The 27,378-nt window shown below is 45.6% G+C and overlaps 2 protein-coding genes across 2 annotated transcripts; one reads left to right on the forward strand and one right to left on the reverse strand.

The window, feature by feature from the left end:
- Positions 1-34: 34 nt before the first annotated feature.
- PLOD1 (procollagen-lysine,2-oxoglutarate 5-dioxygenase 1) lies at positions 35-18,431 on the reverse strand. The gene is made up of 19 exons (XM_068414951.1): positions 18,269-18,431; positions 13,610-13,701; positions 12,966-13,102; positions 11,625-11,788; positions 11,010-11,122; positions 9,219-9,282; positions 7,997-8,094; positions 7,562-7,663; positions 7,321-7,452; positions 7,012-7,133; positions 6,206-6,310; positions 5,631-5,756; positions 4,659-4,800; positions 4,028-4,141; positions 3,687-3,752; positions 3,236-3,340; positions 2,704-2,850; positions 2,265-2,390; positions 35-1,993 (listed from the first exon to the last, which is right to left on the reverse strand). Exons 1-19 carry the CDS (start codon positions 18,348-18,350, stop codon positions 1,838-1,840), a joined length of 2,193 nt encoding a protein of 730 aa, XP_068271052.1. The 5' UTR covers positions 18,351-18,431; the 3' UTR covers positions 35-1,837.
- Positions 18,432-21,594: 3,163 nt separating this feature from the next.
- On the forward strand, positions 21,595-26,714 carry KIAA2013 (KIAA2013 ortholog). Its single transcript, XM_068414659.1, has 2 exons — positions 21,595-22,679; positions 23,359-26,714. Exons 1-2 carry the CDS (start codon positions 21,695-21,697, stop codon positions 24,216-24,218), a joined length of 1,845 nt encoding a protein of 614 aa, XP_068270760.1. The 5' UTR covers positions 21,595-21,694; the 3' UTR covers positions 24,219-26,714.
- Positions 26,715-27,378: the final 664 nt, after the last annotated feature.

Genomic DNA, 27,378 nt, shown 5'->3' on the forward strand with positions numbered 1-27,378 from the left:
CGCGCCCCGCGCAGGAATCAAACCCCCGATGGCCTCACGGTGGGCAAAGCTTTAATGCGAGTTCCCCCGGCTGACACTGTACATCCCCCGTGACAGACAACCGGTAATTCCAATCACCGTACTGGGCAGAGGAAAGGCACAACAAAATAAATGAAAAACCCCGGCTGAATAAATACATACACCTTTTTAACATCTTCTCCACGACTGGCCTATCACATCCCTTCCTTTGGTAATAGTTCTGGATTTCACCTAGCAAGATTTATTATTGTTTTACTTTTTAAACTGATTGTCCCTGCCTGGATTTTTCTCCCTTGGGCATGTGTGAGTGTGTAGCCTTGAAATAGACCTAAAAAGCGCATGGAAAGCAGTGGGAAAAGGTCTGTGTCACCTTCCTCAGGTCCTTTCAAATGGTATGAAGTTTCCTGCCAGAATTTACACTTCTAAAGCTATTCTGCCTGCATTAATGTGACCCGTCCTAGATGAAGGGGCTCTACACCTGACAATTAGACAGTAGAAGCTGCAGACACAGAGAACAAAGAGGCAGATTTTTTTTCCTAAGGACAATCATGATTTTACTGCTTGTGAAACATACTAGTCTGGCATATCCAGAGCATAACGGTGTCCGATAAGCAGAGCAGTTATCTCACAGGCAACAGCAGAAAAGGTTTCTCCCCCTTCCCTCTCTAACCATGGGTCTAGTCTAGACAGATTTTTACATCTACCAGCTCACCACAATCTCTCAGCGCTTTCCAACCACTCATTTCTATCAGCCTCGACCCCACTGGAGAAGTGTCTGCAGTGGAGTGTTTTGGTTTGGAATCTCAAATAATAGAAACACTGAATAATGACGTCCTCTAAGTACCAGAGAACAGCTCTTTGATGGCCCATTCAAATTAGACGCAAAGAAAATTATCAAAACAATCTCTGAGAACTGTAATGAGGCCACCGAAGACCACTGGGGCCTCTGGGTTGTTACCCAGACTGAGTAGAGCTTTTGGCAATCTTAACATGGGATAGAAGAGAGAGAATTCAGCAGTGAAACCCTCCTGACTCATCTAGTTGTTCTCAGCCTTCCCTTTCCTAGATTTTATCTACGCATACCAACATGGTCTGAATTTGTCTGGGTATGCATGCTCCTTTTAGCAGTAATAGAAGATGAGGAGTCTATCTTTTATCTCTTCAGTCTAATCCCAGAGGTAAAGTATCATTAGCAGACCTTCCTTTAGCTAACTGGAAGCACCTACATTGCCACTGCTGCTGCTTTGAACTTTGTGATATGCTTCCAAGGACTGCAAAGAGGTAAAGAATCAGATGATCTTCAGGCTCTTATTACTGAGTTTCATCTGGTTATGACATTTAACTGTTATGACTCCTGGAGTCAGCTCCCTGATTGGTTTACATTTGGAATAGTATCCAGGAGTTACTGTCTAACGTCCAGTCCCGTATATGCTGTGGATGAAAATGGGCTTCCAGCTACTTGGAGAGAGAGCTTGTGACTTGCCTCCAAAAAGCTGGATTTCCAGTCCAAGAAAGCATTTTTGTAAAGCCAACCAATCAGTGAAGGTTCAAGTAAATCGCATAAACAGCGGATGAGGAGCAGAATCAAAAATGAAGGCACAAAATCTCCTTCCAAATTCTACAGCAATATTCCTAGATATTACCTGCAGTATCAGAGAGGGAGATCTTCCAGTAGTGGAGTCTTAAAAAAATATCATTAAAAATCAATATCCAAATAGCTTTGATCAATGCCTTAGAAACTCTGAGCAGCATTCCCTGTTTCCACCCAAAGTCAGCAGTGAGCAGGGCCAGGGAAAGGTCCTTCCTGTGAAGCTTGGCTCTAGGGGTCAAGAAAGGACACTGCGATATAACGGGTTCCTTTGGTGGTTGGAAGACCTTCATGATAGTGGGTCAGGCGTCCTGGATGCATAAGGGTCCAGCCTTTCCGCGGAGCTCGAATGGAGCAATTGTAGCGCAGGAACCGGCAGCCTCCTCCCTGATGGAAACAAAAGAAAAGACACATCAGCTTGGTAAAAGCACCTCAAAGGGTCTCTGCCTTCTCCTGGCAGCCCTTCTGAAAATGTGAGAAGGTGCTTGGAGAACCTTCTGTGTTCTGATGCATTCAAAAACCTTCTTTCTACCCTAGCCCAGTCATTACTCGCAATCCTTAGTGTGAAGAAGCCAGATATGGATAAGGAAAGGGTTTTCAGCTGCCTGGACTGCTCAAGAGGCTGTACTGCATTCCTGAAACACTGGCAAACACTTACCTCATAGTCTATTCCAACTCGGTTCAAAGCAATGTTAATGGTAAAGGTGGAGGCGTCATGATGGGGCATTAAAGAGGGCTGCTCGTCAGGTTTGTAGCGAACTACGAAGGCTAGCTCAAACTGAGTCTGCAGGAGAGAGGAACAAAGTACACATCTGTTACAGGGCTATAGTAGTCCCTGGCTATTGAGCTGCAAAGCAGGGTGTAATATTTAAATTGCATCCCACTGCTAAGAGAGCAAGGCAACAACAAGGCAGGAGAATGTCATTGGGAAATTGCGTATTTCCCGATGCATATACTTATGTCGTACTCCAGAGTCAGCTCCTCCACGCTGGGAAACAGTATGCACGTTGCTAGAGGATTCTAGCAGTCTTTTCACATGGTTGCAACTGAAGAAGGTGCTGAGCTGACCAAAATTTTTGATACTAAGGTATACATACCTTGGTATAGTATCCTGGGTACAGTTTCTCTGTGATGGGTGCAATATAGTCCAGAAGAAACTTATACCATTCTCTTTCAAAGCTAATTTGGTTCATGTGTATGTCAATAGTTGGGACGTTCTCATATCCTCCTTGTATTCTGCTGTCCTGAAATAGAATCATGAAAATACCTGTAAGGATGGGAAAAACTTGGGCTTCAGGAATGAAAAGCACTAGTTTCTGGCAACTACAAATAAATATGACATTTATTTATCAGAATTTCCAGGATGGAAAATTAAAACCTAAGGTAAACAATCAGAAGGGCTGAACACTGTAGCTTCAGAGGACACTAAAGAGGACTCAGAAAACTTAATTCATATTTAGGAACAGGGGAACAATCACAGAGTTAATCAGTAACGAAATTACAGTATTGCCTCCCGTTTCCTGGTTTAACTGTGGGATCTAATGCCTTGCTATAGGAGGCACTGCTGCCACCAAATATGCATGAATAATGGTGTGACCCAGAAATCAAAAAGCTCCTGCTTTTTCTTACCGTGTTGTCACCTGTGGACCACTGGCCATAATGTTCCATTTCTTCCACCAGCTCATCACAGGCAGTGTCAGTGAATATGGGGAACCAGTAAACATCTGGGCAGGGCTGCAGAAAGTAGACAGGTGAGAATAGCAGAAACAAGGATGGCTGCTTGAGGCAAAAGGAGTAAGACTGTAGATTGAGTCAGTGTAAGTGAAAAGTAACTAAAATACTGAGGATAGAAATTAGTCTTCTGATTTATGTGCCCCACTTCCACTTAAGAGAGCTGGAGGTGTACTTCTAGAAGAATGATTTGGCTCTAAAAATACTTTCAAGGTCATGTTTCCTCTGGATTTGAAAGACTATGAGGTCGTGCTGAACCGCCTGTTCCTGAGCATGACAACAGTGGTGATATAAGCATTGTCATGATGCTAATCTCCCGTTCTGATGGATAAGAGCCATGTTTTCTTACCATTTCTACCAATTTCCCTTTCAGAGCCGCTGTGTAGTTTTCATGGATGTACTTTTCTCTCCAGTCCTGCAGTTAAAAGATAAGCAAACCAGTCATTCCTGCGGGGCCTGGTTAAAGAGGCAATGAAAGGCCAGGCACTCGTACAGCAGTATTTCACAGGCTTTTAAGATCCAGATGTTATGCATCACAAACACCCTCTCTTTAAATTCTGTGACTATGCTCCTCATCCCACCTGAGAGACATGGTTATCACAAAGCCTGGACCTTCCTTATTGGTGAAGCTAGTCATCAAATCTTCACAGGCCACATTGCTAAGCCTGCTGAGCATGCAAGTTATCTCACCTCAGGATTGCTGAATATTTGCCAGAGGTCATTGTGAAGGTGAGTTGTCTGATAATTCTCCAGGGACAGTATGTGTCCAAACTGATGCTGATTTGTCAGGTACATAAAGACTCCCTGCAAGACAGAGGGAAACAATCAAGCTTTGTTTCCAGGCCTCACATTTCTGTGAGCCGCTATCAAATAGAAGCACTGAACAGTTCCCCAGTGATAATGGCTCATTTACTCATTCTTTCTCCTGTGGGCCTTTAGTTTAACTTCTACCCTGGATATGAGGAACTTTAAAAGGTTATAGCCAGAGCCAGTAATTCTGTGCCTCTTGTCAGCCAGGGTTGGAAGCAGAGCAAAGCAGCTGCTGTGAGATTAGGTTCTTCCTTCTTACCCTATCAGCCCCATTTAGAACAGCCCTGAATAGGCCCAAGAACAAAAATGTTATCTGCATTTAGCGGTCCCTGGCTCCTTGTGGTTTCTCAGCACGGCAGAAATCCCACATTGTTCCAAGCCTGCCCAGTACTGAGTAATGCCAGTTATCCTGTCCCGTGCCCTGGCACAGCTGAATGCCTTGAAACTACTTAATGTTGTCACCTCCACCCTGGCATGCAGTTCTCCCCTGCCAGCCTCTCTCTCGACTGACCTGATTCCGAACGTTGTGGCAAAAAGCCATGTCAGCATCCAGCTTGCCGCTGCGGAAGAGATCTCCCTGGTCAAGCTCCGATCGCAGAGCCTTGGCTTTAACCATGTAAACGCTACTGATGTAGGGAACATTCCAAAGCCCACTGAAACACAGGGATAGGAGAGTAAGATTGAAATACCACTAAGACAGAAACTGCTGGACTTGACTGGATGGCAGGCAGCACTGCAGTATCAGCCACGCTTGCCTACACGAGCCAACTCAGAGCAGCAGGGAGAAACCATACCAACAGGAATTGTCATGCCAGGAAAAATCACTTATATTGCCCAGAGCTTTTAAGCTGCACAAATGCTGGTCCACTGTGAAAGCGATTAATTGCTACTGTGTGTTTTCGCTAGGGACGTAATTAATGGCTTGAATCTCTTCCCAGAGAGATCAACATATTTTTTTCCAGTGATTTAAAAAAACTGAACCAGCCAAAAGTGCGTAAGTTCATTTCCAGCATTTATCGCACATATAATGGCCTAAAAAAAAAAAAAAAGAGGGCCCCTCAAGAATATGAATGAACCAACAACTATATTTTGTGAATCTTCCATTCAAAGATCACCTGGTATTTTACAAAGACTATCTGATAAAGATTAAACAGCACTTTACAGGATTTTAAGGATCACACTAATAATAATCCACAGGTGGGAAAACATGATATGAGTAAGAAGAAGTTATTTCAGCAGAGTCAGGACTCTCAAACCCTTACTCTGATCATAAGAAAATCTGCCCCAAGTATGTTATGGTCTCTGCCCAGGGGAGAACATAGAGCAGCTTCCAAATGGGAGTACAGCCTTCTTTTCCTTTCCTATACACAAAGACAGTTGTGCTCCCTGGTTCTTTGACACGAGCTAGTTTGATGATAATGTGCTGCAGCAAGTTTTACATTTGAGAGATTGCATCAGTAAGAAGCTCTCTTTGCATACTCACACCCTCCGCCTTTGAACAATATCCACATAATCTTCTGAGCGGGCATAGTATCCATCAGGGCTCAGGGCTCCCCAGAAATTTGACCACAACTTCTCATGACGGCTTACCAGTGGGGCAATCACCAGCCTGTGAGCACGAAAGAAAAAGGAATTGCAGGACAGGATGTTACTATAGGAAGAAAAGGAAAAGATTTACAAACCACAGAACCATAAGAGTTATATTCTCCCTCACTTACAGAGTTGCTGTTTCTGTTAATTCTGTTGGAATAAATTTCCACATAAGACAGGGCAAATATGGTTACAATCTCCTATCTAACTCCACCCTGCAGCAGGTCTCTTAGAATCCAATTTGTTCCAGCGACTACATAAAGACAAAACTAGGGATGATTTAAATCCACTGCCTAAAATCCAGGGATTACAACTACGGTAAAAAAAGACCAAATAAGAGGTGTTTGTCTAACATCCCATCTCTGGCACAGTTCTCCTAATGCCTTACACATCTCAGTGATAAAAGAGCTCACTGTATTCCTCATGTGAAAGACAACCGTTAAGGATTGCTCAGACCAAAGAACTCACTTGTTCTGTTCAATCAGGATCCTCAGAGTCTCTGTGTTCTTCAGAACTATCTCAGCATCCAGGCTCAAGTAATAGTCACAGTCAGGATCCTTTCTGCACAAATCCCTATAGCCAGGGAACAAGAAAAGTCACACCAATATCCTCCTAAACCAGAGCAAGACAAGGGACAGAACATCAGGAATTCCTTCACCTTGTAGTCTAAAGGTCTTCTTCTGGGTACTCAGAAAAGTTCAGGTTAATGTAACAACCCAGAGGGCTAGCACAGTACAAGCACATCAGATTCAGTACCCAATAGCAGACACCGAGACACAGCCAAGAACACTTTTAGCAAACTGTTTCCTCAGCTCAAACTGAAGAGGTTCCCATTTACTGTTGGCCCAAATCCAGACCTGAGCTCAAACTCACACCTCCTGACCACAGGCAAGAAGGTACTCTGCCACTAGCTCTTAGTTTTACTACTACACTTCTCATCTTCAGAGATATAGGTGCATATTCTTTGTGATCTGTGACTGAGCATATAGACTGTTTCATGAGGGTGGGAGGTGCAGGGCTATCCTTCTAACAGAGCAAAAGACCAGTGAGAACTTCGTTTCTGAAATTGGAGAAAGGGAGCTGGTATTGAAGCTGATTTTTTTTTCAATATGTTAACAGGCACGGGGAGTTAAATGTTAGGCAAATTGAAAGAAAAGGGCGACTGAAAGAACAGTAGCATGCACTTGACAGTGATGATCCTCAGAAAAAACAGACTGCCCTAGTTTGGACACAGGCTGACTCTGCTAGCCATCATGTATGGCCTCTTCACTTACATGCCCAAGTTACGCGCCTCAGCATTCTCCATCTCATCATCTGGCCCAATCACTTTGATGGCGAGATACTCTTTGCCATGCTCTTTAACAAAAGAGTCCACCTGCATCAAGTGATGTTGCTCCTGTGCCAAAGGAAAAATAAGGAAAAACAGATGAGATGGGCTCATCCCAGGCTGCTCAGCCTCCTGTTCTGAAAATGCCAAACTAGATGAGCAACAGCTCCTCCCACTTTCACATCTTTACAGCTGGATGAAGCTATCTTATAGGTGCCATTGCAGATAAGTACCATCACAGGCCAACTTTACTTACATGGTTGTGAATGAAGAGCTGCATTCGTTGCTTTGGGTAATGAAGATTACGAAGCCGCAAGAAAAACTGGGAGAGGAATGGGGTGGGCTGCTCGATGAAAATGCCAATCAGAATCATTGGCAATGCCTGATCCTACATTGAGTGAGAAGAGGAGAGAAGTGGTGGCTCAGGTAACACATCAGACACATAAGATCCCGTTGTAAGACTTGTCTTGAGAGCTTTGAATAGACATCAGCCTTACCTTAAACCCTGTGAGGCTTCGCAGACCTTCATCACACACAGTGCAGCCAGTCTCAAATGTCCATATTTGAGGAATGTAGTTTCCCAGGTAGTTCAGCTGCAGCTGCAAAAGGCAATTTGCCATGTTATGCACTACGTGGCAGGGGAGTTTCTTTGTATCCACTCCCAGTGTAAGATCACATTTCATCAGAAATTCATTTACCTTCTTCTTGGACTAAAGAACCCAAAAAGCATGACAGCCTGAGGGTCCAATTACACACTGATCTTTGAACCAGACCCATCTTGCTGCTATGGACCTGAACCTCTTATTGTTTCTCTAATATAAATGCACACAGGGAAAGTCAATATATGGGAAGACAGTAACCTGATACACTCCAGTCTGAAGTGTCACTTCACAACAAATACATACCAAATCTTTCTCAGGACACTCACTTACCTTGGTGGGTCCATTTCCATGAATCACCACAGGCAGAGTGTCATATAACAAGTTTCTTGCTCTCACTCGTGAGTTTTCAAACTTCAGAACTACCTCATCTGGAAATGACATTGCCATCATGTTATCAGAGGCAGGCTTTGATTGATAATTAGCAGCATAATGCCTCATTTCTACTGAACAACTGCTGAAAGATGAAAGCATGGACATGGATAACCACACACAAGTAGTTTAGGGGCTACAGACCGTATCCGGAAAGGAGAAAAATAGTCAGAATGATCCTGTGAGGAAACAGGGTGGCTGGGAAGTTGGACAAAGAATGCAGCTTGCTGGGCTGACAATATGCCTTCTACTGGGAATTGGCAGAAGCCACACTGAAACAGTCTTTCAAAACTGGCATTGACACATTGCGCAGTGAGGAACAGCTACTGATGGCCAGAGAGGACTCAGGGTCTTCTCACTTAAGCGTTCTATGCACCTGCTGTCTCTCTTTTCACCCCTGACAAAAGTCCACCCTCCTGGCAGACATCATCCAACATGTCTCCTCAACATAACCACACAAAATCCTTTGGAAAACAGACTAGTACAGATCCAAGCTCCAGTCTATCGTTGTTATAATGAGCCCAGGAGCCAAAAACTACACTGCCGTTATCATTTTTTACCTGGCCAGAATAAAGACAGAATGGTGCAAGACTATAAACTGAAAACATCAGGCAGTAGTGTCAGGAGAGCAAGTGAATCACTTTTGCCAGGACTAGCAAAATCCGTCAATCATCAGGTCAGCCAGAAGCCTGGCACAGACAGTGAGTGCTCACAGGCTGTATCTGGCTGCATCTCACAACCTCTGGCATTCCAGACAGTTCTGAAGCGGAAAGACAGGCAAGCCCTAGGCAGGGTTGTGTGTTATTACTTGCACTGAAAGTCCCTCCCATTTTCAATCCCCAAGGCTAATGCTACCTGACATGCATGGAGATCAAAGTGGCAAGGAGATGTAAGATGGAAAACCTGACCTGCATTCCCCCAAGCAAAGAGGGAATTGCAATGAGAACCTAGTTGGTCGCAGTGGAATTGCAAATAAATCCCAGAACTCTAGCAGAGGCCTTTTACTGAGGCTTATTCTGCAAGGACAGGAATTTCTGAAATTTAATCCCTTCAGCTACAACTTTATTTCTGCTGTCAACATGCAGTTGCATTCCAAGGAGAAATGAGCTTCCTTCTGCCTCACCTAATGCTCCATTTAGGTTTTGGAAGATCCGGCTTCTCTGGTCTAGGCTGATGTTGATACTTTCCTTTAAAAGAAGGAGATAAATAACGTTAATTAGAACTCAAGTGGACATCCATTCTTTACATGTGAGAGACCCTATGCTGAGCAAAGATGTATCACATTCCTATAATCATTTCTGTACTGTCCAAGCCCTGAAGCCTAAAACACTCCCAGCTAATCCTCATTTTCACTTGAATCTCAGACAATTCGCCATTTTCTAAAACAATTTAAACATATTACACTAGGCAAAACCATGCAAATAAGCATTTTAAAGCTGCTGTGGGTGTGCCAATAATAATATGCAGCATATTAATGAAGCACACTTGCAGCACAGACATATAAAACCCACGTATAATATGCAGGAATGCCAAGAGAGCAAAAACATCTGCTGTGAAGACAGTTTCTTACCATCTACCCACAGGGCAAGCGTTACCCCAAGTGTTGCCCCAGGTACTGGTGTCAAACCAGAACACAGTAAGGGTGCAAGGCCAGCTTGTGCAATCTTTGTTTTCATCCACTGCTGCAAGTCACACTCTGAACAGATTTTTGCCAGACTAAAATCCAGCTCTGACTTAACAGAGTTCAGTGTCCCTCCAGGCATCTATTAAGACTGATTACTGGAAAGGACAGCAGGGTGCTAACATCCGCTGTCTGAATGCCAAGTCAGTGGAATTACTCAGCCTTTGTGTGGCACAGGGCCAGAAGTGCAGATGAGAACATTAAAGGAACTGTTCACATTAAAATATCACAGGCCATATGCAGATTTGGGGAAGTAAAAAAGTGCAGCTGTTCCGGATTTTTTACCAGCTTTGCTGGTAAAAAAGTGCAACTCCTTCTCTCATCAGTCTGAAAGCAGTTTCCTATTTCTAATGTTTCCTCTTGACTGTTACAGTTTGACTTCTTAGTTCCCATGCATTTATGGTGTCCCTCAGGGACAGACTGCACTGCATAACGCAGAACTGGGCAGGGACAACAGAAGCAGAATCACCCTGTGGGCTGGATGATTCGGCCAGCGCACCACACGGTGCTGGAATGGCAACGATGCTTCCAGGGTCCATTCCAGGCTTCCGTGTGATGCTACGTGGCATGCCACATAGGCTGACGCAGACTTTGTCAGTCAGGATCTGGAGGTATTTGCTGAGGACAATGGCAGCCTCTTTGTTCCAGCAGGCTGGACATCACCTACTGTGATGTCTACGGTCCCTGTCCTGTGGCACAACAGTGGCTAAAAGGCTGTGAACCTTTGTCCCTTTCATCACCTCAAATCTGCTCAGGCCTCATCCACCCCCTTACCTACACTGTACTTCAGTGCTAGGCTGGATATCTCCAAGTCAGCACTGCACCCTGCAGGGAGGATACACGCTTAAAGTCTGGGTTTCACATGCCCTGGGAGAAGGCTGGTTCGTTCTGCCACACTCAATAGCTTTAAACATCAGCACATACAGATACTGGTATGAGTTTCCAGTAAGACTTGTTGTAAGACATCTATCTTCTCATTCACATTTTAAGCTTAAAGATAAAAACTGCTAATAACAGAACACAGGGGTAGTGGCTACAATGCAAATTTTCAGAAGGGAAATGGGTAACTAGACATACTACTGGCCTTTTCCATGTGAGGATGCCAGAGCAGTAATTAAGAGTCAGTATGTATGCAATTAACTTCTTTTACTGTCAACAGGGATACTGCACAGAGGATTAACAGCAATGCTTTTCAGATAACTCCTCCTAATCCCAAAATCTAGCTACACCTACCCTTTTTTCTGGATCCAAGAAGACATTTGTATAGAAGAGCTGGTCACTGTCATCGTCCTGTCCTTTCCACTCCTCCACAAGCTTCTTCAGGTTTGGAGCATAACCTATGAAGCCTGTGGGAATAAGTATGAAGAGGTGTTTCAACCCAGACAACCAAAAAAGTGAAGTACTCCTGTATACACATACCCTCACTTCTTTCACACAGTCTCACTCCACCCTGTATTGCTGCAGAGATACATCAGCTTTCAGCAAAGGCATGTATAGACCACACTCTCCAACATGGAATGACACCAGGATCAAACCTGTAATTTTCAGCATCAGGAAAGCTCAGACACCCACACCCTGAATGACAAGTCTCACTGAAAAGGAAGAAGGGACAGGGAGCAGGTTCCTATCCCCTACATGCAATTCACAGCTATGTCCCCTCCTGCAGGTAAAAGACAGGAGCATTGTAAGTCTTTCCATTACGGCCAGTTATGCACAGGGCTTCAGTTTGCACCATCTTCTAAAAAGATGCTCTCCACACCTGGTCCCTTGCTACTTCTCCCAAAGGCCTTCTAATCAGAAGAAAAAGCTGAGAGAGGTTCTCCACTGAAAGAAGGTTCTGTGTCTTACCTCCAGAACCCAGAAAGCGCTTTCCATCTCGCACCTGAGGGTACTTGGCTTCCAGCTTTCTGTCAGGATAGATGTAGTTCTCTGCTGAGAAGACCACCTTGCTCTTGGCTTGTTTGAACTTCTTCAGCAGTTCTGTGGGGCCCGAAGCAAAGAGTACATCATAGCTAGAGTAAAAGACAGACAAGAAAGGGACAGAAAGGAATGGAGTCAGAAAAACATGTCAGTGTGAAAAGTTTCTAGAAACAGCTACAGTATTACATTTTTTGTCGTAATTATATAGCTAATTAAAGTGCAATCTTATTCATAGAGTGGAAGGTGTTACTTTCCACTGCAGAAGATTCCACACTGGCTTGGGGCAACTTATGCCCATTCTTATTTTTACAAAGTTTTCACTGATGATAAAAACTAATTTTCCAAGCTGCAAAACATGCTGATCTCTTCTTGCTATTCCCCCGTTTGGAACTGTGAAGCCCTGGTGCCCTCACTGTTTGTAACAACTTTTTACTTTTTGGAGGAAGAATTACTCTGCCATTGCTTTCTAAATTAAACAAACCCACAGGTCATGCTTTTTACATCCTTTGTTATCCTGACGCTCTCTGCTGAACTCCCTGCAAATCTTCAGGAGGAACCTACACTGGACACTAGTCACTGGATGCTGCACTCCAGCCACTCTCTCTTCCATACTGGGTAGAACTGACTAATCCCCAGGCGACACTCCCAGAATGAGACTTGCATTTTCTTCAAGAGATTTCAAACTCATTTTGGTGAGTGAAAAAGTTGCTCATTCCAGAGATTAATCATTCCCAACTTCTCTAAACACACGTAGACACTCAGAGCTGCAAAAGATGATCTCCCTGCCACGGAAGCTAGACAGATACAGGGATCCCAGCCCTGCCTGTTGTTGGGCATATGAAAAGACACTGAGACTCCAAACCATCCTTTTCCATCTTCACATTTCTCTGGCAGACTAACTCTTGGCTCTCAGGATTGTGTTGCAGCCTGCTTCACCTTATAAAACAAATAATTCTGGTAAGAAAGGCCTGCCTATATCCATAGAAACTGTCTGCTCATTCTCTGCAAATAGAGGCAGCGAAATTCCACCCTGGCAGAAACAGGTATAACACTATCAACTTCATGCAAGAGTTGGAACCAACCTATTCTGATCAGACCTTCCCAGCTGCCACGGATGCAGCTCTGAGCAACTCTCAGAAAAAAAAAAATGGAGGAGGTCTGGACACACCTTCCAAAAGCAATGTACTTCACAGTTAATTTCTTCTCAGCAAGAACCTGTCCAAACGGCCTTACAATTCAGTTCATGGCAAATACTTTCCAACTCATTACCTTTCTATGAAAAGGATGATCAAGTCTTCCTTATCCGCATATTGCTTCAAAGCTGATTTCAAGAGACGGACCTTCTGCCCACCTCCTGCTGGCTTCTTGTCATCTCCACCCTGCCATTCCTCATCCAGCCCCAGCACCTAAAGAACGACAGGCACAGGGTCTACCGAACAGGTCACTTCCCCAGCAAGACTCACAGGAAAGGACCAGAACCCACAACCTCACTAGCCCTGATAAATCCCAGTAAAATTCACAACAAATAAACCAGCATCAGGACAGATGGACTAGGTATAAACACCAGCCTTTGAACCATTCTCTTGGATGCATGGTCAGAGTAACACATAGCACAGTAACAAAGCACCCTCAGCAACAGGGCCAGGAGCACACTCTGTACTGTGTCTTCTAGCATTGCAACAGAAAAGTGCCATGGGGCTCTCTTGAGCAGGAGTTACGGATCTCATCTCAAGTCAACACTCAGGATGGAATAAGAGACTCCTGCAGAAATGCCCCAGTCACAGTATTTTTCAGCCAGCTGAGCAGGTGTGTCCTCTCTTGAGCTTTTATTTAATCGCTTTGTGGCCAAGTCTTATCATTCCACACTTCAAAATTCCCTTTGACCAACCACCACTAAGGCTGCTAGCCATCACCTGGACTTTGTAGTTGAAGAATTGGGCTGATCTTCTAAAGCGCTGGAATCCCTCAGTCTGCTTGGTGGCAACAGTAAGAACCAGCAGGTTTTCTGCATACAGGAGAAAGCACAAGAGACACACTCAAGTTGTGTTGTTTTCACAGCCAGCTGTTCCATACCTAACGAAGAGGCTTTACTATCAGATATTGAGCCCAGGTAGGGATCAATACTCTTAAAGATACTTGAAAGATTTGACAAAGGGAAGTCAAAATCCAACCACTGAGAAGCAAAGTGACTTTTCCAGTACATTCTTTAAGTTGATCATGAATCCAGCAATAGAATCCAGGAGTCCCAACTTTTGCGCAGTCACTGCTGCTCATGGACACAGGTTACGTCTGTTCTGTATGACACTGACAGATGTCCAGGCTCACTTTAAATCAGGCAGGGGAGGTAGCCTAGCTGTGGAGCTACCATAGCTACCATATCCTGCTGAGAAGAAAACAGCTTACACCTCACCCAATTATCTCCTCACTCTACAATGTTAAGCACTATAGGTGCTCTCACTGCCCACAAAGCTTCAACCTCAGGAAGAAAACCAGCTTCAAATCCTCCTTATTTGCTGCCTGGATTTTCTTGGCACCAACTTATCAAAGATTTGTAGAGGGAAGAAAAGAAAGCATGGACGTAGCCAATGTTTTACTGGAGGAATTAACTATCCCAGGGGACAGAACATGGCAGAGGTGCCCTCAAATTTCAGTATTTGATTTAAGAACCCAAAACTAATTGCAGCACAAGCAAGAATGTTCCTTTGCAGCGGAGATTAGAACTTGGTCCTGGGTATAAAATGAGAGATTATGTAAAGGTACAATTTCTTTGCATGAGTTATGAGCTAGAAAAAGAAAATATTATGTAATAAGTGGTTTTTTGCCCTGCTATTGAAAACTACAATTCTCTTCTCTCACATAGAGTATGAAGGAAATTAAACTTGAAGATAAAAAATAGAACTACTACAAAATGCCCATTTGGAAGTCATCCATTTAGTGCAACTGGCTTCCTGTTCCCCACAGAGTTGCTTTTTTGTCACTCAGCATTGACTGGGTGTAGAGAAGACCAAAATTAGGCTGAATGGTATTATTCCCTCTCCATGGCTGCTCCAATTTTATACTGCATTCCTGAGGTGTTTTCCAGATTTTTTCATACATACACAATGTGAATTTAATTCTGCCATAACTTTCATTTACATTCTCCTCCCAAACTGGCTTTTCATTTCCCTTAAAAATGACAAAGCTAAATCCTTAAGTTCTCTTTCAGAAGTTTCTCTATAGTACCACTGGAATATGATTTTTACGTGGAAGCTCTGGTTTCTTTGTTGTAATGATTAAATGCTATACTTCACCTTAACACTTTTGCTTAAGTAGGAATTTGTATAGGCTCTGGCAACAGTGCTTAAATGCAAATGCTGGCCGTCCGATTTTAACATCATAAAATACCAGGAAAAACTGAAAGCACATTTTCTTGGCTTGAGTAGGCTGCTTTTGGAACAATGAATTTTTTCAATGGATACACCAGATGCATCTTCCTAGTGTACCCAAACTGATATTCCATCTGATCTTAGAGAGGAAGGATCTAAGAGCTGGAGTCCTGGATAGACCTGACGAAGGCTGCAAAAGTCAAAAATAAGCGTAAGACTCCAAGTTAGGGAGAAAGAGGATGCTCCAAAGGAAATTCCAAAAATCCTTTACCTGCATTAGAATAAAAAGAGAGGAGAGATTGAGAACAGTCAATAGAAGGTCAGCTCTAACTGTATTTTGTTAGACATTCACACAGACAAAGGGAGTGATAAATAAAAGAACATGAATCCTGCATTTGTACAGTTTTTAAAGGCAGATTTTTAGATGTATGAAGAGCATTCCTAATCCAGCTCCTCCAGCACACTCCAGTTCCTTGTCTCCTGTCCAGTCAGAGTGTGCAAACAAATGAGTAAAATATCTATCTCCTCAGGGAATATGTTAAAGCCATTAAAGTTTCTAGCTATACGATGGCATGCAGAAAACCACGGCAGCTTTATTAGATAGCTCTGAGTTCATGGTTTCTGAGAAGGTGAAGATCATACTGCCAATGAAGAGGGGGGCAAATATGGGCTTGCCAGAGAGGAATGTAAAGACAAACATCAAATTCTAGCGCCTGAAAGGAGAGGAGAAAGCACATGATAATGATAAAAGAAGGAAAGAAAGAAAAGAGCCTGACTGCCGTGCAATTATTTCAGCCTGAATTCTCACGCATCTCACATTAAATAAATCACTAATTCATTTTCATGCCGCCACTCTAATAAAGCAACAAACTGTTCATGATACAACTGCCAGAAGTTTGCTGGACAAGATGCATGACCTAAAGGCTCACAGGGACGAACAGGAAGCGGTGTACAATTTCTAAGACAGAAAAGGTTTCACTGTGCAGCGTGTGAACTCACTAGAGCATGGAAAAGCCAGCACAGAGACAATTATCCTCCCCAGCAGAATTCCAAGTTACAGATTCCCTTTTCATTACTGGTCTGTGGGGGTAGGACTCTGAGACACATTAAGCTCAGTTTCTGTTCAGTCTCTGCAGTAGCGAGAGCTTTCCATCCCAAGAGACATTCCTTCAGCCCAGTACTAGAAGCTTGTGCTGTGCTATGCTGCCTCCGCTCCTTCTCCTTTAACCCTTTTTTCTCTTTCTCGATGATTTTGCTGAACACTGGTGCAACTGATAGGTATTTCCAGAGACAAAGCAGTAAACTCTTTTAATTTCATTATCACATGCAGGCATTTTAAAAACTCCAAAAGCAGATTTATGCTTCCCTATTTTCCATGTCAGTTACTTTTGATCTGTAGAAATGGCAGCCTATTCTGTTAAGCTGGGCCTTCTGGGCCTGGAGACTCCTTGGGCCATGCTGACAATTAGAAACTGTATAAATACATTTAATAATGTTATGGCTGCAAAATATGAACACAGTGTAGTTAACAAAGCAAGCACTGGACTAGGAACCAGGGGAGCTGGACTGTAGTGCTAGCTCTGCTATGCAACAAGGAGCCAGTCTTGCTATCCCTCTGTTTTTCCATCTCTAGCATGATAACAGAGGATATTTACCACTTTTGTGAGGGTTTCTGAGCACTATAGATGAAAAGGATCCTGTGGGGACAAAGCACTGGAACAGGGACTCTGATATCAACATCACAGTGAAACGACTGGGTAGACTTCTAAGTTTTTACAAAGAGTAAAAATCAGTGACGAGGTGAGTTCAGTAACAAAAAATTTTACAGTTATTTACTTCTGTCCTGACTCCACAGGGAAAGCACAGCTGCAGCTGCATTTCAGGACAAGGAATGAATTTATCCCTAGGCTGTGCTTTGGGAAATCTTACCACGCCGCTTCCTGTTAAGATAGTGTCCAAGAAAATACCATTAGTACAAAGATCAAATAGAAAAACTCAGTGCACAATTTAATAGTGGATAATATAATCTCTGTATTAAATTTATATTTATGAAAATTTTTTTAAAAGATTCAATTAACTACAAATAACTATGTTTAGAGCTTTTGCAGAGATCTAAAAGAATATACAAGAGAGAAAACAGGTATCGTTATTCTCATATTACTCTGGGGGAAGCTGAGGCACAGAAAAGGTAATGCATTTTTTCTTCAAGCCATGCCAAAAGAGACAGGTTCAGAAAGCACTTAATTCCAAATCCCTCTTCCTAAAAAACAGCCCTCATTCCCTTTTCCCAGCACCCAGTTTTGTAACTCTAGTGCACTCTAAAACCTTACTAAAACCATTGAAGATGTGGGGTGTGTAAGGAAGGCAGAATAGCACAGAGAGATTCATTTCTTACTTATATTTGTCCAATAGTTATTCTAACTGCTAAAATTATTTTGCTTTAGTTATGCCACTATACCTAAAGAACTCTCCTTCCAACACTCTCATGGATACATATTAACTGTATTATTATTAAGTAATATACATAGTAATTATACCAGAATCACATATTGTGAAGGGAAACATTCTAGGTAGCAAGATTAAATCTCCTGGTTTGCCATTTCTCTAATGAAGACAGAGATAATTATCCAAACTTCTTGGCAGAGTGACAGTGTGTGAACCTCTTTGTCAGCCTGGCTGATTCTGTAGCTGCCCTAATCCTCTACTGTTCTACCAACTACTCTTCAGAGCATCTACCAACTGTTTACGTGGGGACAAACTGCTGTTATTTTAGGAGCATCTCAGGTCGCAGGGTGGCCAGGCTGGGATCAAATGCTCTCTGTTACCTAATTCTTGAACTGTGTAAGTTCAAACGCAGGAAGGGCTGACCCAGGTGGGATGCAACCCCAGGGACTGTGAGTACTTTACTGGGATGAAATGGTGTCCAGGGCTGGTCTCTCACAACTCGGAGCTGTGAGCGCCTGTCTGGTAACTGAGGCGCTCAAGAAGCGTGTGCGGAGGCCACCCACGCCAGCCCGAGCACTGCCTCACAACTCGGCAGCAGGCTCCAGATGCCGCCCAGGGGCTCACACTCCGCCTTGCGCGCTAGTCTGAGGTCGGGCAATGCCTCTGAGCCGGACCGGGCGCTAAGGACAGTGGTGGCACCAACAGCGGACGTGCCCGTGCCGCCGGTCCCCCCTCGCTGCCCCGCAGCAGACCCCCCCTTACCTTCCCGCTCGGAGGCACAGCCGCGCTCCGCCCCGAGCAGCGCCAGCACCGCCAAGGGCAGCAGCACCGCCGGAGGCGCCATGGAGGCGGCTTCCCCGCCTGGAGCCCGCCCCGGGAGCCGGTACCGACCGCGGGCGCTGCCTGCGGGACGGGCCCGGGCGCCGCTCCGCTCCGCAGGGACCCAGCGGACGGCGGCTCTAGAAGGCTCCGGGGCTGCCGGAGCCTGTGCCACGCACCAGACCCGCCCGGCGGGGACGGGCGGAGGAAGCGGGGGGGCGGCGGCTCCTCCTCCCGGGCCGCCCCGGCCCCCGCAAGAGGCGGGGAGGCAGCTGGGGCCGATCTGGGAGAGGGAGCAGGAAGCTGCGGGGCCGAGGCTTGTGCAAAGCGAGGGACCATCTGCCTTTTGCTCGTGGGCTTTGATCCCGGAGCTGCAGCAACTCTCCCTGGGGTGCGGGGTCCAGCAAGGCTCGCTGCCGGGGGGCTGTGCAGCAGGCGGGTGACAGCCACAGCCCTGGGACACCGGGCAGCGGGTCTGCAGGGGAAGAAACGGGCGTTAAGCAAACGTGGGGCTGTGGAGGAGGCAAGGGCTCACTTTCTGGCCAGCTTCGCTAAGTGCTGGGCCACATCTGGTTGACACAGTCGTTAAGTGTGAAAAAAGCAACACAGAAATGGATTATGCACGGCTCTGGGAACTGGAAGCCCTTGTTGTCCACCTGTCAGCTCATATATTTCCTTGGGGAATGCAAAATCTGCTGCAGTCGTTTCCTCTACTAACATTTTCTCTGGCCGTATATACGTCTGAGTCTTACATTTACCTCTTTATCCTCGTGCTGCGTTTTCTTGTTTTAGCCCTTATGACTTATCCATGCATCTTGAGAACAGGCAAAATGAACCTGTCTTACAAAACCACTTTTTTTTTTAAAAAAAAAGGCTTAGGGTAATTTTTTTATTGCAGTGAATGTAAGACTTAGATGTAGGGAAACCCTTTTGAGCCTGTAGAACACCAGGTGAGGAGCTACCACTGACACATACCTTACGTGAGGCTTTGAGCTACACGTTATTTCTACTGAAGCAAATACCTAGAAGCAACAGTGCCATTTTCTTAGGCACTGTGTATAATTAAACCAATCTTTGCTTCCATTTCTGAAAGCGACATTAAGCAATTACTTATTTTCTCCCCAGTAAGGTGTGAACAATAATATTTACTTGTTTGCAAAGAACTCACAGAATGACAGAGGCTGTGTAATGTTATGTACTGTTCTTAAGACATTAAGTAGATGGAAAGCAACACTGTGGTATACTGCTGAAGCCATCAGTGAGAGAGGCACTGAGTCCTCAGCCACACCTGAGCTTGGCCCATGGAGAACAACTTACAATAGGAAGGTAAGGTGTCAGGGAGAAAGCAGTAGTACTGGGTAGTTTAGCAGAGGCATAAAAAGTGAAGGATGCTGCTGAGCAATGGTGTGACATGTGCATCGAGATACAAAAGAAAGGCAATGCCTCAGTGCAGGATGTATCGCATAGCTGGGGCTATGGAATACACAGCTGGAAACATACAGGGCATCATAACAGCACTGGGATAACACAGAAGCCTCCCTCATTGCAGAGTTCAGTTTTAATAAATTGGCTGTGTAAAATTCTGAGGCCCAAATCTGCTGTTTTCTGTCAGTAAACCACCTCTTTAAATTAACAGAAATCACAGCTATTACAGGATTCAGATTTTCCAGATAAAACCAAGAAGGTACAATCTTAGAGGAGAAACAATTAAGCACGTTAGATAGGCCACACTGTAGCTAACTAATATTCTCCATGCTTCATAATAGCACCCTCCCAAAGAACTACCATTATTATTTGTTTGTTCACGGAGAATATTCTTGAGTGTGTTCAAAGCACTTTTGTTTCCATTCCCTCTCCCCAAAGCAGGAATTCTCTCATAATTACCAGGCAAATAGTCCTCATGCTCAAACAATGTACTGCAGGCAACAATCCAAGGAAATACTAGTTCTCCCTAAGATGGTGATTTCAGGAAACTTCCTTTTGCAAAGCTGCCAGTTTCACTGAAAAAAAAAGAAAAACATTTTTATAAAAGATACTTTCACTTTAGATTTCTTCAGTACTTTGCAGGCCCAGACAAAGCCCCTGATAAATCTTTAAGCGCCCTCAACACCTTAACCCAGGAGCCACAGCAAAGGTGTTCAGCCCCTCACCTTCGAACACCAGACTGAAATCTGTGACTCAATCTAGAGTTTTAAAAATTGCAAGTTTCTCATTTTAAGGAAGTAAAATCTCTCCATTCTGAAATGAAAGGGGTTTTGCAGACTAGAAATCATGAATGCATCATTGTTTATGCTGCTGTGCTCAGACTGCCCGTATTTGACAGCTCTGTTTGCATTCTGCAGCTATGCCAACCCAGCACGCACATTTTTTTTCCTGTTTCTATGTTTGTACTGCTTTGTGCGCTCTGGCTGGAGTCAGCTGCCTGTCTTTTTAAACAGAGGCAGCTGCCAATGCAGATGTTCCAATGAGTACGTGCAACACGTGCTCCAAGCGAAGCAACTTCCTAAAAACTGAAAGGGTCAGAATTCAGTTTCTAAAGCAGCCCCAAAGCACACCAGACCTTCTGAGGAAACCCCAGCCCTACTGCAACGTGCAAGGGACAGGGTCTCACCCCCCGTTTGTACAGATTCCAGTGTCCCCCTGTCCCACATCAACAACAGCTCATTTGCAGGAAGAAGTTAAGAAAGTGTCTGTCTGCTCCCCTTCACTGAGCTGGTTCACTGGCTCTATCTGGTCAGGAATTTCACACTTCATTTTAACTCAGTGTTTCTGTACCGTTTGCTACCTTCAGAGCTGGAGTACAAAGCTTTCCGTGGCTTGACACGCACATCTATATCACATCATAAAGTTTGTTCCTCTGTTTACTAGGGATTAAAGTTTGATGGAATATGACTTGCTTTCCCACACTAGGCTCTGCTGTGGTAACAGGAGCAAATCGTCACTAGAATTACGGAAAACTGCTCCAGGCCCGCTCCGGCTCGGGGCAGTCACCCGGGCGGGAGAGACACCCCCTCAGCCCTGGGCTAAAACCAGGCTGGAGCTGCTGGCCGGCACCCGCGGCGGGCCGCCCCTCCCTCTGCCGGCAGCGGGGCAGGGGCGGCGGCGGGCGGGAGCCAGGGGGGTCCCGGAGCCGGAGGGGGGGGGTCCCAGCTCGGCGGCGGCGGGGCGGGCCGGGGCTGCCCGCCAAGCGCCTCCTCACGGGGCGGTGCGACGGGGCTGTCGCAAAGCGCCGCAAAGCGCGGCGGGGCTGCCGCACAGCGCGGCGCTTCCGGGCGGCGGCGATGGCGGCGTGAGGGTCGCTGCGCCGCGGCGGGATCGGGGCCGGGGAGCGGCCGCGGGACGGGACGGGACAGGACTCCCGCGCCGCCCATGTGGCTGCAGCAGCGGCTGAAGGGGCTGCCGGGGCTGCTCTCCAGCAGCTGGGCGCGGCGGCTGCTGCTGCTGCTGGTGCTGCTACTCGTCGCCTACTGGTACCTGGGGGCGGCGCGGGCGCGGCGGGGCGCGGGGCGGGGGGCCGAGCCCCGCGGCGCCGCCGCCCTCTGCCTGCAGGCGGCCACGGGCGCCTGGCGGGCGCAGGCCGAGCGCGGCGATGCGCTGCCGCTGCCGGAGGAGGCGGCGGCCGGGGACGACGGCGGGCCGGGGCCGGGCCTGGCGCTGGCGGGCAACGGCTTCTTGCTGCTGGACGTGGCCGCCGGCCGCCTGTGGGTGTCGGCGGCGGGATCCAGCGGCGGCCCGGCGCTCGCTACCGAGTACCCGGCGCTGGTGCGGCTGAGGGCGCTGGGCGGGCGCGGCGAGGCGCGGGCGGCGGTGGCTGCGCTGCGGGACGGCGCCGTGCGGCGGGTGCGGTGCGTCCAGACCGGGTCCGGGGCGGGCGCCGGGGACTGCGTGACGGTGCGGGAGGAGGTGGTGGCCCACCGGAGCCGGCCGCATCTCTACCTGCAGCGCATCCGCATTGCCAACCCCACCGAGCGGGTGGCCGCCTTCGAGGCCTCGGCCCCGGCTTCTGCGCCCTCGCTGGGTGGCCGCTTCGCTACCAGCCTGGAGAAGGTGGAGGAGCGGCAGTTCCTGCTCTCCTCCGGTCGCCTGCTACTAGCCGGGAGCCCCAAGGTGGTGCTTATGGTGGTGGCTGCCAAGAAGCTCGTGAGCCGGGTGCAGGTTGCGCCCAAATCGCACTTTGATGAAACCGTGCTCTCCGTGGTGTACACCTCAGAGCCCATCGAGGTCTCCAGGCTGGAGGAGACCTTCAGCAAGCTGAGGGAGTCGGCCAAGAAGGAGATGCTGGAGGTGATGCAGATGGGGGTGGAAGATCTTTTCCAGGAGCACCAACAGATCTGGTCTGACCTGTTCATTTCAGGTAAGAAACGTGATGCTCAACTTCCAAAGGATTGCTTTAGAGGGCAGCTGAAAGCTCAGTGACTTGGTTACTGTAAGGTCTCCAGAGGCTTTGCTCTTCTTGACAGGTTTCTCCTGGGGTCTAGAAGGCATGTTGTGGGATAATAAAATAGCGTTCCTGGTTTGGAACCCAGTGAACTTTACAGAAGTAGAGTATTCCTTCCTCTGAGTTGGAAATAGACTTGACCTCTAGTGACAGTATAAAGGACAGATTTCTTCATGGAAGTTAAGGACTGTCCTACAAGGATGCTTTTTCTTAAAATAAGATTTCCATGGCCTCGTATAAAAGAGTAGCTGCCCAAGTAATGTAGAACTTGCTATTTTATAGCTGGTAAAGAGAGAGATGTTCCTTTGACAGATGATTCTTGCGGAGTCATGGTGACAGCTCGATAAGGCATCTGTCTGTCAAACTAGTTTTGCCTTTAGTGGGAGCTTGGCCCTCGAGCTCCAAGTAGCAGAGAGAGCATCTAAGAAAATACAAGGAAACATTTCACTTCAGTGCTTCACAGGCAAAGGTTTCTTAGATGTTATAAAGAATGCCTGTGTATCGAGCGACGACAGGCACGCTTCATCTTTTTCTCCTAGTTAATGTCATATTCATGTGTCACCCTCTGACTCTTGGTTGTTTTCTTTTATTACAGGGGTTGAAATGAGAAAGATCACAGATTCGCATACACCATCCAGTGAGACTGTGAACATGACCCTCTACTATGTGCTGTCAAGCATGCCAGCTCCTCTGCTAGATCCACTCATTAGTGGTGAGGACAGAGAAAAAATGGAAGCCAGCTTGAACTATGCTGACCACTGCTTCAGCGGCCACGCGACCATGCATGCAGAGAACCTGTGGCCAGCAAAGCTGACCAGCGTCACCCAGATCTTGCAGCTCTCAGACCTGTGGAAGCTAACTCTCCAGAAACGGGGATGCAAGGGTCTTGTGGCAGCTGGAGTCCACGGACTTATGCAGGGAATGGTGCTTAGTTTTGGGGGTCTGCAGTTCACAGAAAACCATCTTCAGTTTCAGGCTGACCCTGATGTACTTCATAACAGCTATTCCTTACGTGGGATCCATTACAATAAGGACTTGATCAATCTAGCTGTTCTGCTGGATGCTGAAGGAAAGCCCTTCTTGCATGTGTCTGTGAAATTCCAAGACAAGCCCGTTAGACTATATGCGTGTGAGGCAGGCTGTATGAATGAGCCTGTGGAGCTGACCTCAGAAGCACGAGGTCATACGTTCCCCGTCATGGTGACTCAACCCATCACACCACTGCTTTATATATCGACAGATTTGATCCACTTGCAGGACCTGAGACACACTCTCCATCTAAAAGCTATTCTGGCTCATGAGGAACACATGGCCAAGCAATACCCAGGCTTACCCTTCCTGTTCTGGTTCAGCGTGGCCTCCTTAATCACATTGTTTCACTTGTTTCTGTTCAAACTCATCTACAATGAATATTGCGGGCCAGGAGCCAAGCCGCTCTTCAGGAGTAAGGTATAAGGCTGATGCTTTTGGCTGCTGTCCACCGAGTGTTGTCACCTGATTTTCTGTCAGTTGTGCCTAGGGAGGTTCTGTCTTGGACTGTGAGGATTTTCAGTCTCTCTTGCAACAAGTGATCCGTGACCTCTTCTTGCAAGAAGTAGGATTAGGGCAGGGCTTGGAGTGGTAGGGCTCACAAACATTAGAAAAGATAAATCCATCGTCTGTCCTTCTTAAACATTTGTAAGGCTGCAGATCAAGGCAGAGACAGCTTTTCTGTCCTTTCTCCACACATTGGTGTAGGATATTGCTTGTTTTTAAGCCAACAGTCACAGCTGTGTCACGAGATGATGTCTGTTGTTACGCAGTACCGGAATGCTTGTGAGAGAGCTGCTATACTTGTCTTTACTGCTGTGTGGGAGACGTGCACTCTTGTCTGCCTGGTTTGAATGTGTGACATGTCGTAGAAGAACACACAGATGCAAGCTGGTGTTCTAAGGTCAAGGTGCTGACTTGTTGGGACTACTGGTAAATGTTCATAGATTTACAGACACTGTGCAGTCCTCCATCAAACCACGTTTACCACCCTCATTTTGGGAAAGTGCTGAGCTAGTGGTTCTCCCATTGGTGTTAAGAAAAGTACTGAGTGCTTTTTACTGTCAGTTGGAGGTTCTGACTTCAAGCTCTACAGCATCTCAATTTGATGTAAAGGATTTGAAATTCTTGTTTTGACTTGCCTTGGAAGACTTAGCTGCTAGTAAAAACTTAGCACAGAATAGACTAGATGGTGATTTCCGCTCCTAGTACTGGTACTTTCTGGTTGTATGTTGATACAGAGTGGAAGTGAAAGACAAGACTCGATTTGCTGCGTGAGGTAGCCATGTTGTTCAGAGGCATCCCTCCTTAGGGTGGAACATAGTCAAATGTAGCTTGTGTTTATGAAAAAAATATATGAAAAAGGACATAGTTAAGCAGAGCTGTTAGAGGAAAAGTTCTAGCTTTAGATTGCTCTGTTTTTCCAAATCATAAAAGCAAATTCAAGTTTGGATAGCTAAGGCTATACAGAAGGTACTGGACTAAACTTGACAGTGTGTAAGGGGTGTTTTAAGTGAGTTGGCAATTTTCCTCTCAGCTCACTGGCTTTGTAATGTTGAGCACTGGAGATCAGGCCTGATCCCAAGCAGGTCTGACTATCTGTCATCCATTGAAAGAATGAGATTAGAAGGTGCTTCTGGCTAGACAAACTAACCAAGGAAGAGGTAGGATAGATGTGTGTGTTGAAAACAACTGCAGTGGTAAGCCTGTGATCTTGATCAAAACTTTAGGGCAAAAGGAGGAAGCGGTCAGGAAGTAATGTCAATTATTGTGTCTACAGCCGCGCCCTGACATGCATCCTGAAATGTGTCCTTGAAATGATAAAATTGTGTCCTTTTTTCACTGCTGTCTATCTGGTTGCCTTTGTCATCTCCAAGACTTGTCTGCTGCCTTTTACAAAATCACTTGTTAACCATTACTACAGGTAACTGTCCCTGACACTATGCTCTGAAATGCCGAGAAGCTTCACAGCTACACACCAGGGCTGATGTAACACCTCTTCCTTCTTCACACTGCAAAAAGCCTTGCAGTGTACAGCAAACAAGTCTGTTGCCTCATCTTAATTGGACCTACTTAAAATGAAGATGATGCAGAACTTGATTCCAGAAACAGGGATGAAGTGGAAGCCAGCTGAAGCTCAAAATCTCTGTAGCAGTAAACAAGATTAATGATGTTGAAATAACCCAGTTTCATGAATTGAATGGGAACATCCCAGTGTCCAAGTGAACTTAGTCCTGCTTTCAGCCTCCATTTGCACAAGAGATCTGACAATTTTGCAGCTGAGAACAAGGACCTTTTGCAAGCAACAATCCTTTTGTGCCTTGTTAGAGAGAGGAATCTGAGACTTGGAAGGTGTGGTTATTCAAGAGTTTATCCCGGAAGCTTGTGTAACAGATGTTTCTTTTTCCTTGTAAGCTGTTCAGTTCCCTAAGAGTAATCCATTTGGTGAAAATACTTGAAGATCTACTAAGTCCTTTGATACTTTGATTTGTTTTTTAATATTACAGGAAAATAAAGAACGATGATTCCCTTCCGAGAGTTAACTTAACTAGAAAACTTTAGTGTAACATCCTTTCTGATAGACATTTTTTAATTTATTGCTTGGGGAGAGGAGGAGGATGTTAATAATTTTGCCTCCACTTCAGTAACAGGTCAGTCAATTGAACTGTAGATATCTAAGTGCTGGTAACAAGTTTTTCAGCCTTTATGGTTGTAGAGTACAAAACCAATTTAATGAAATTGTTTTCTGGATTTACACTTGGAAATGCTGATCTGCAGGTTTCCTATTCTAAGCCTGTTGAGACTTTGTGCATTGATTTGTTTTGGCTATGGGGGGAGACATCCCACTTTCTAGTGGTTTAAAGGTCGTTTGGTTTTAAAATACCAAAGCTGTTGTTTCTAAATAAATATCTTTCAGTCTAATCTGATTGCTAAAGTGTGGTTGGTTTGGTTGGGTTTTTTTTTTGGTCTCTGTTCTCTCCTCCCCTTGTTGCCCACCCAGTTAAAACAAGCAGAGTCTTATGTTACATCTGTGGCCAGTATTGACTACAAAAGTGCTTGGATTAAAAGGAAATACAGTGTGGAAAACAATATATAAATGGATCTAAGATGGGAACAGATAGTTTGGAAGGCATAATAAGAGACAGAAACACACAGGGTGGTGCTAATCTCCATTTCCCTGGCTCTGTATAACCTTGTTCTATCTTGAGGCACACAGGCCAGGCTTTAGTTGTAAGAACACAGAAATGAACCCAGGGAACAATCAAGTAGCAGATTTAACGGCCATCCAGCAAGCAATGATTTTGGCACATTTGGTGCTCCCAATGAAAAGCTAGGGCAGGATTTAACTTTGAATTTTTAAATAGGTTATTGTCTAGTTGCAGATGAAAAACCTCCCTCAGAAAAGTAGATTTCAGTGTCTGTTACTTATCTGCAGACCCTTCCACTTACTGATTGGTCTAGGATAGTTACTACCCTACAAAGGAAGAAAGATAGGGAGGCAATGGAGTACATTCTAAATTATACACCAAGTACATTGTGTATTGAAAGAGATACTAGCTGTGACGCTTCAAGAGAACATACCAGA

Source organism: Nyctibius grandis, chromosome 17 (genome assembly GCF_013368605.1).
Source record: "Nyctibius grandis isolate bNycGra1 chromosome 17, bNycGra1.pri, whole genome shotgun sequence".
Taxonomy (NCBI): domain Eukaryota; kingdom Metazoa; phylum Chordata; class Aves; order Nyctibiiformes; family Nyctibiidae; genus Nyctibius; species Nyctibius grandis.

What these genes read in the sequence shown, in the direction of transcription:
- PLOD1 (XM_068414951.1), bottom strand. Translation starts at nt 18,350, where the DNA reads ATGGCGCCTCCGGCGGTGCTGCTGCCCTTGGCGGTGCTGGCGCTGCTC. An exon ending in GAGGCGCGTAACTTGGGCAT is followed by an intron (nt 6,311 to 7,011) that starts GTAAGTGAAGAG and finishes CCCTGGCTATAG; the next exon opens with GGATTTGTGCAGAAAGGATC. An exon ending in AAATATTCAGCAATCCTGAG is followed by an intron (nt 3,753 to 4,027) that starts GTGAGATAACTT and finishes TTTTAACTGCAG; the next exon opens with GACTGGAGAGAAAAGTACAT.
- KIAA2013 (XM_068414659.1), top strand. Translation starts at nt 21,695, where the DNA reads ATGTGGCTGCAGCAGCGGCTGAAGGGGCTGCCGGGGCTGCTCTCCAGC. An exon ending in GTCTGACCTGTTCATTTCAG is followed by an intron (nt 22,680 to 23,358) that starts GTAAGAAACGTG and finishes CTTTTATTACAG; the next exon opens with GGGTTGAAATGAGAAAGATC.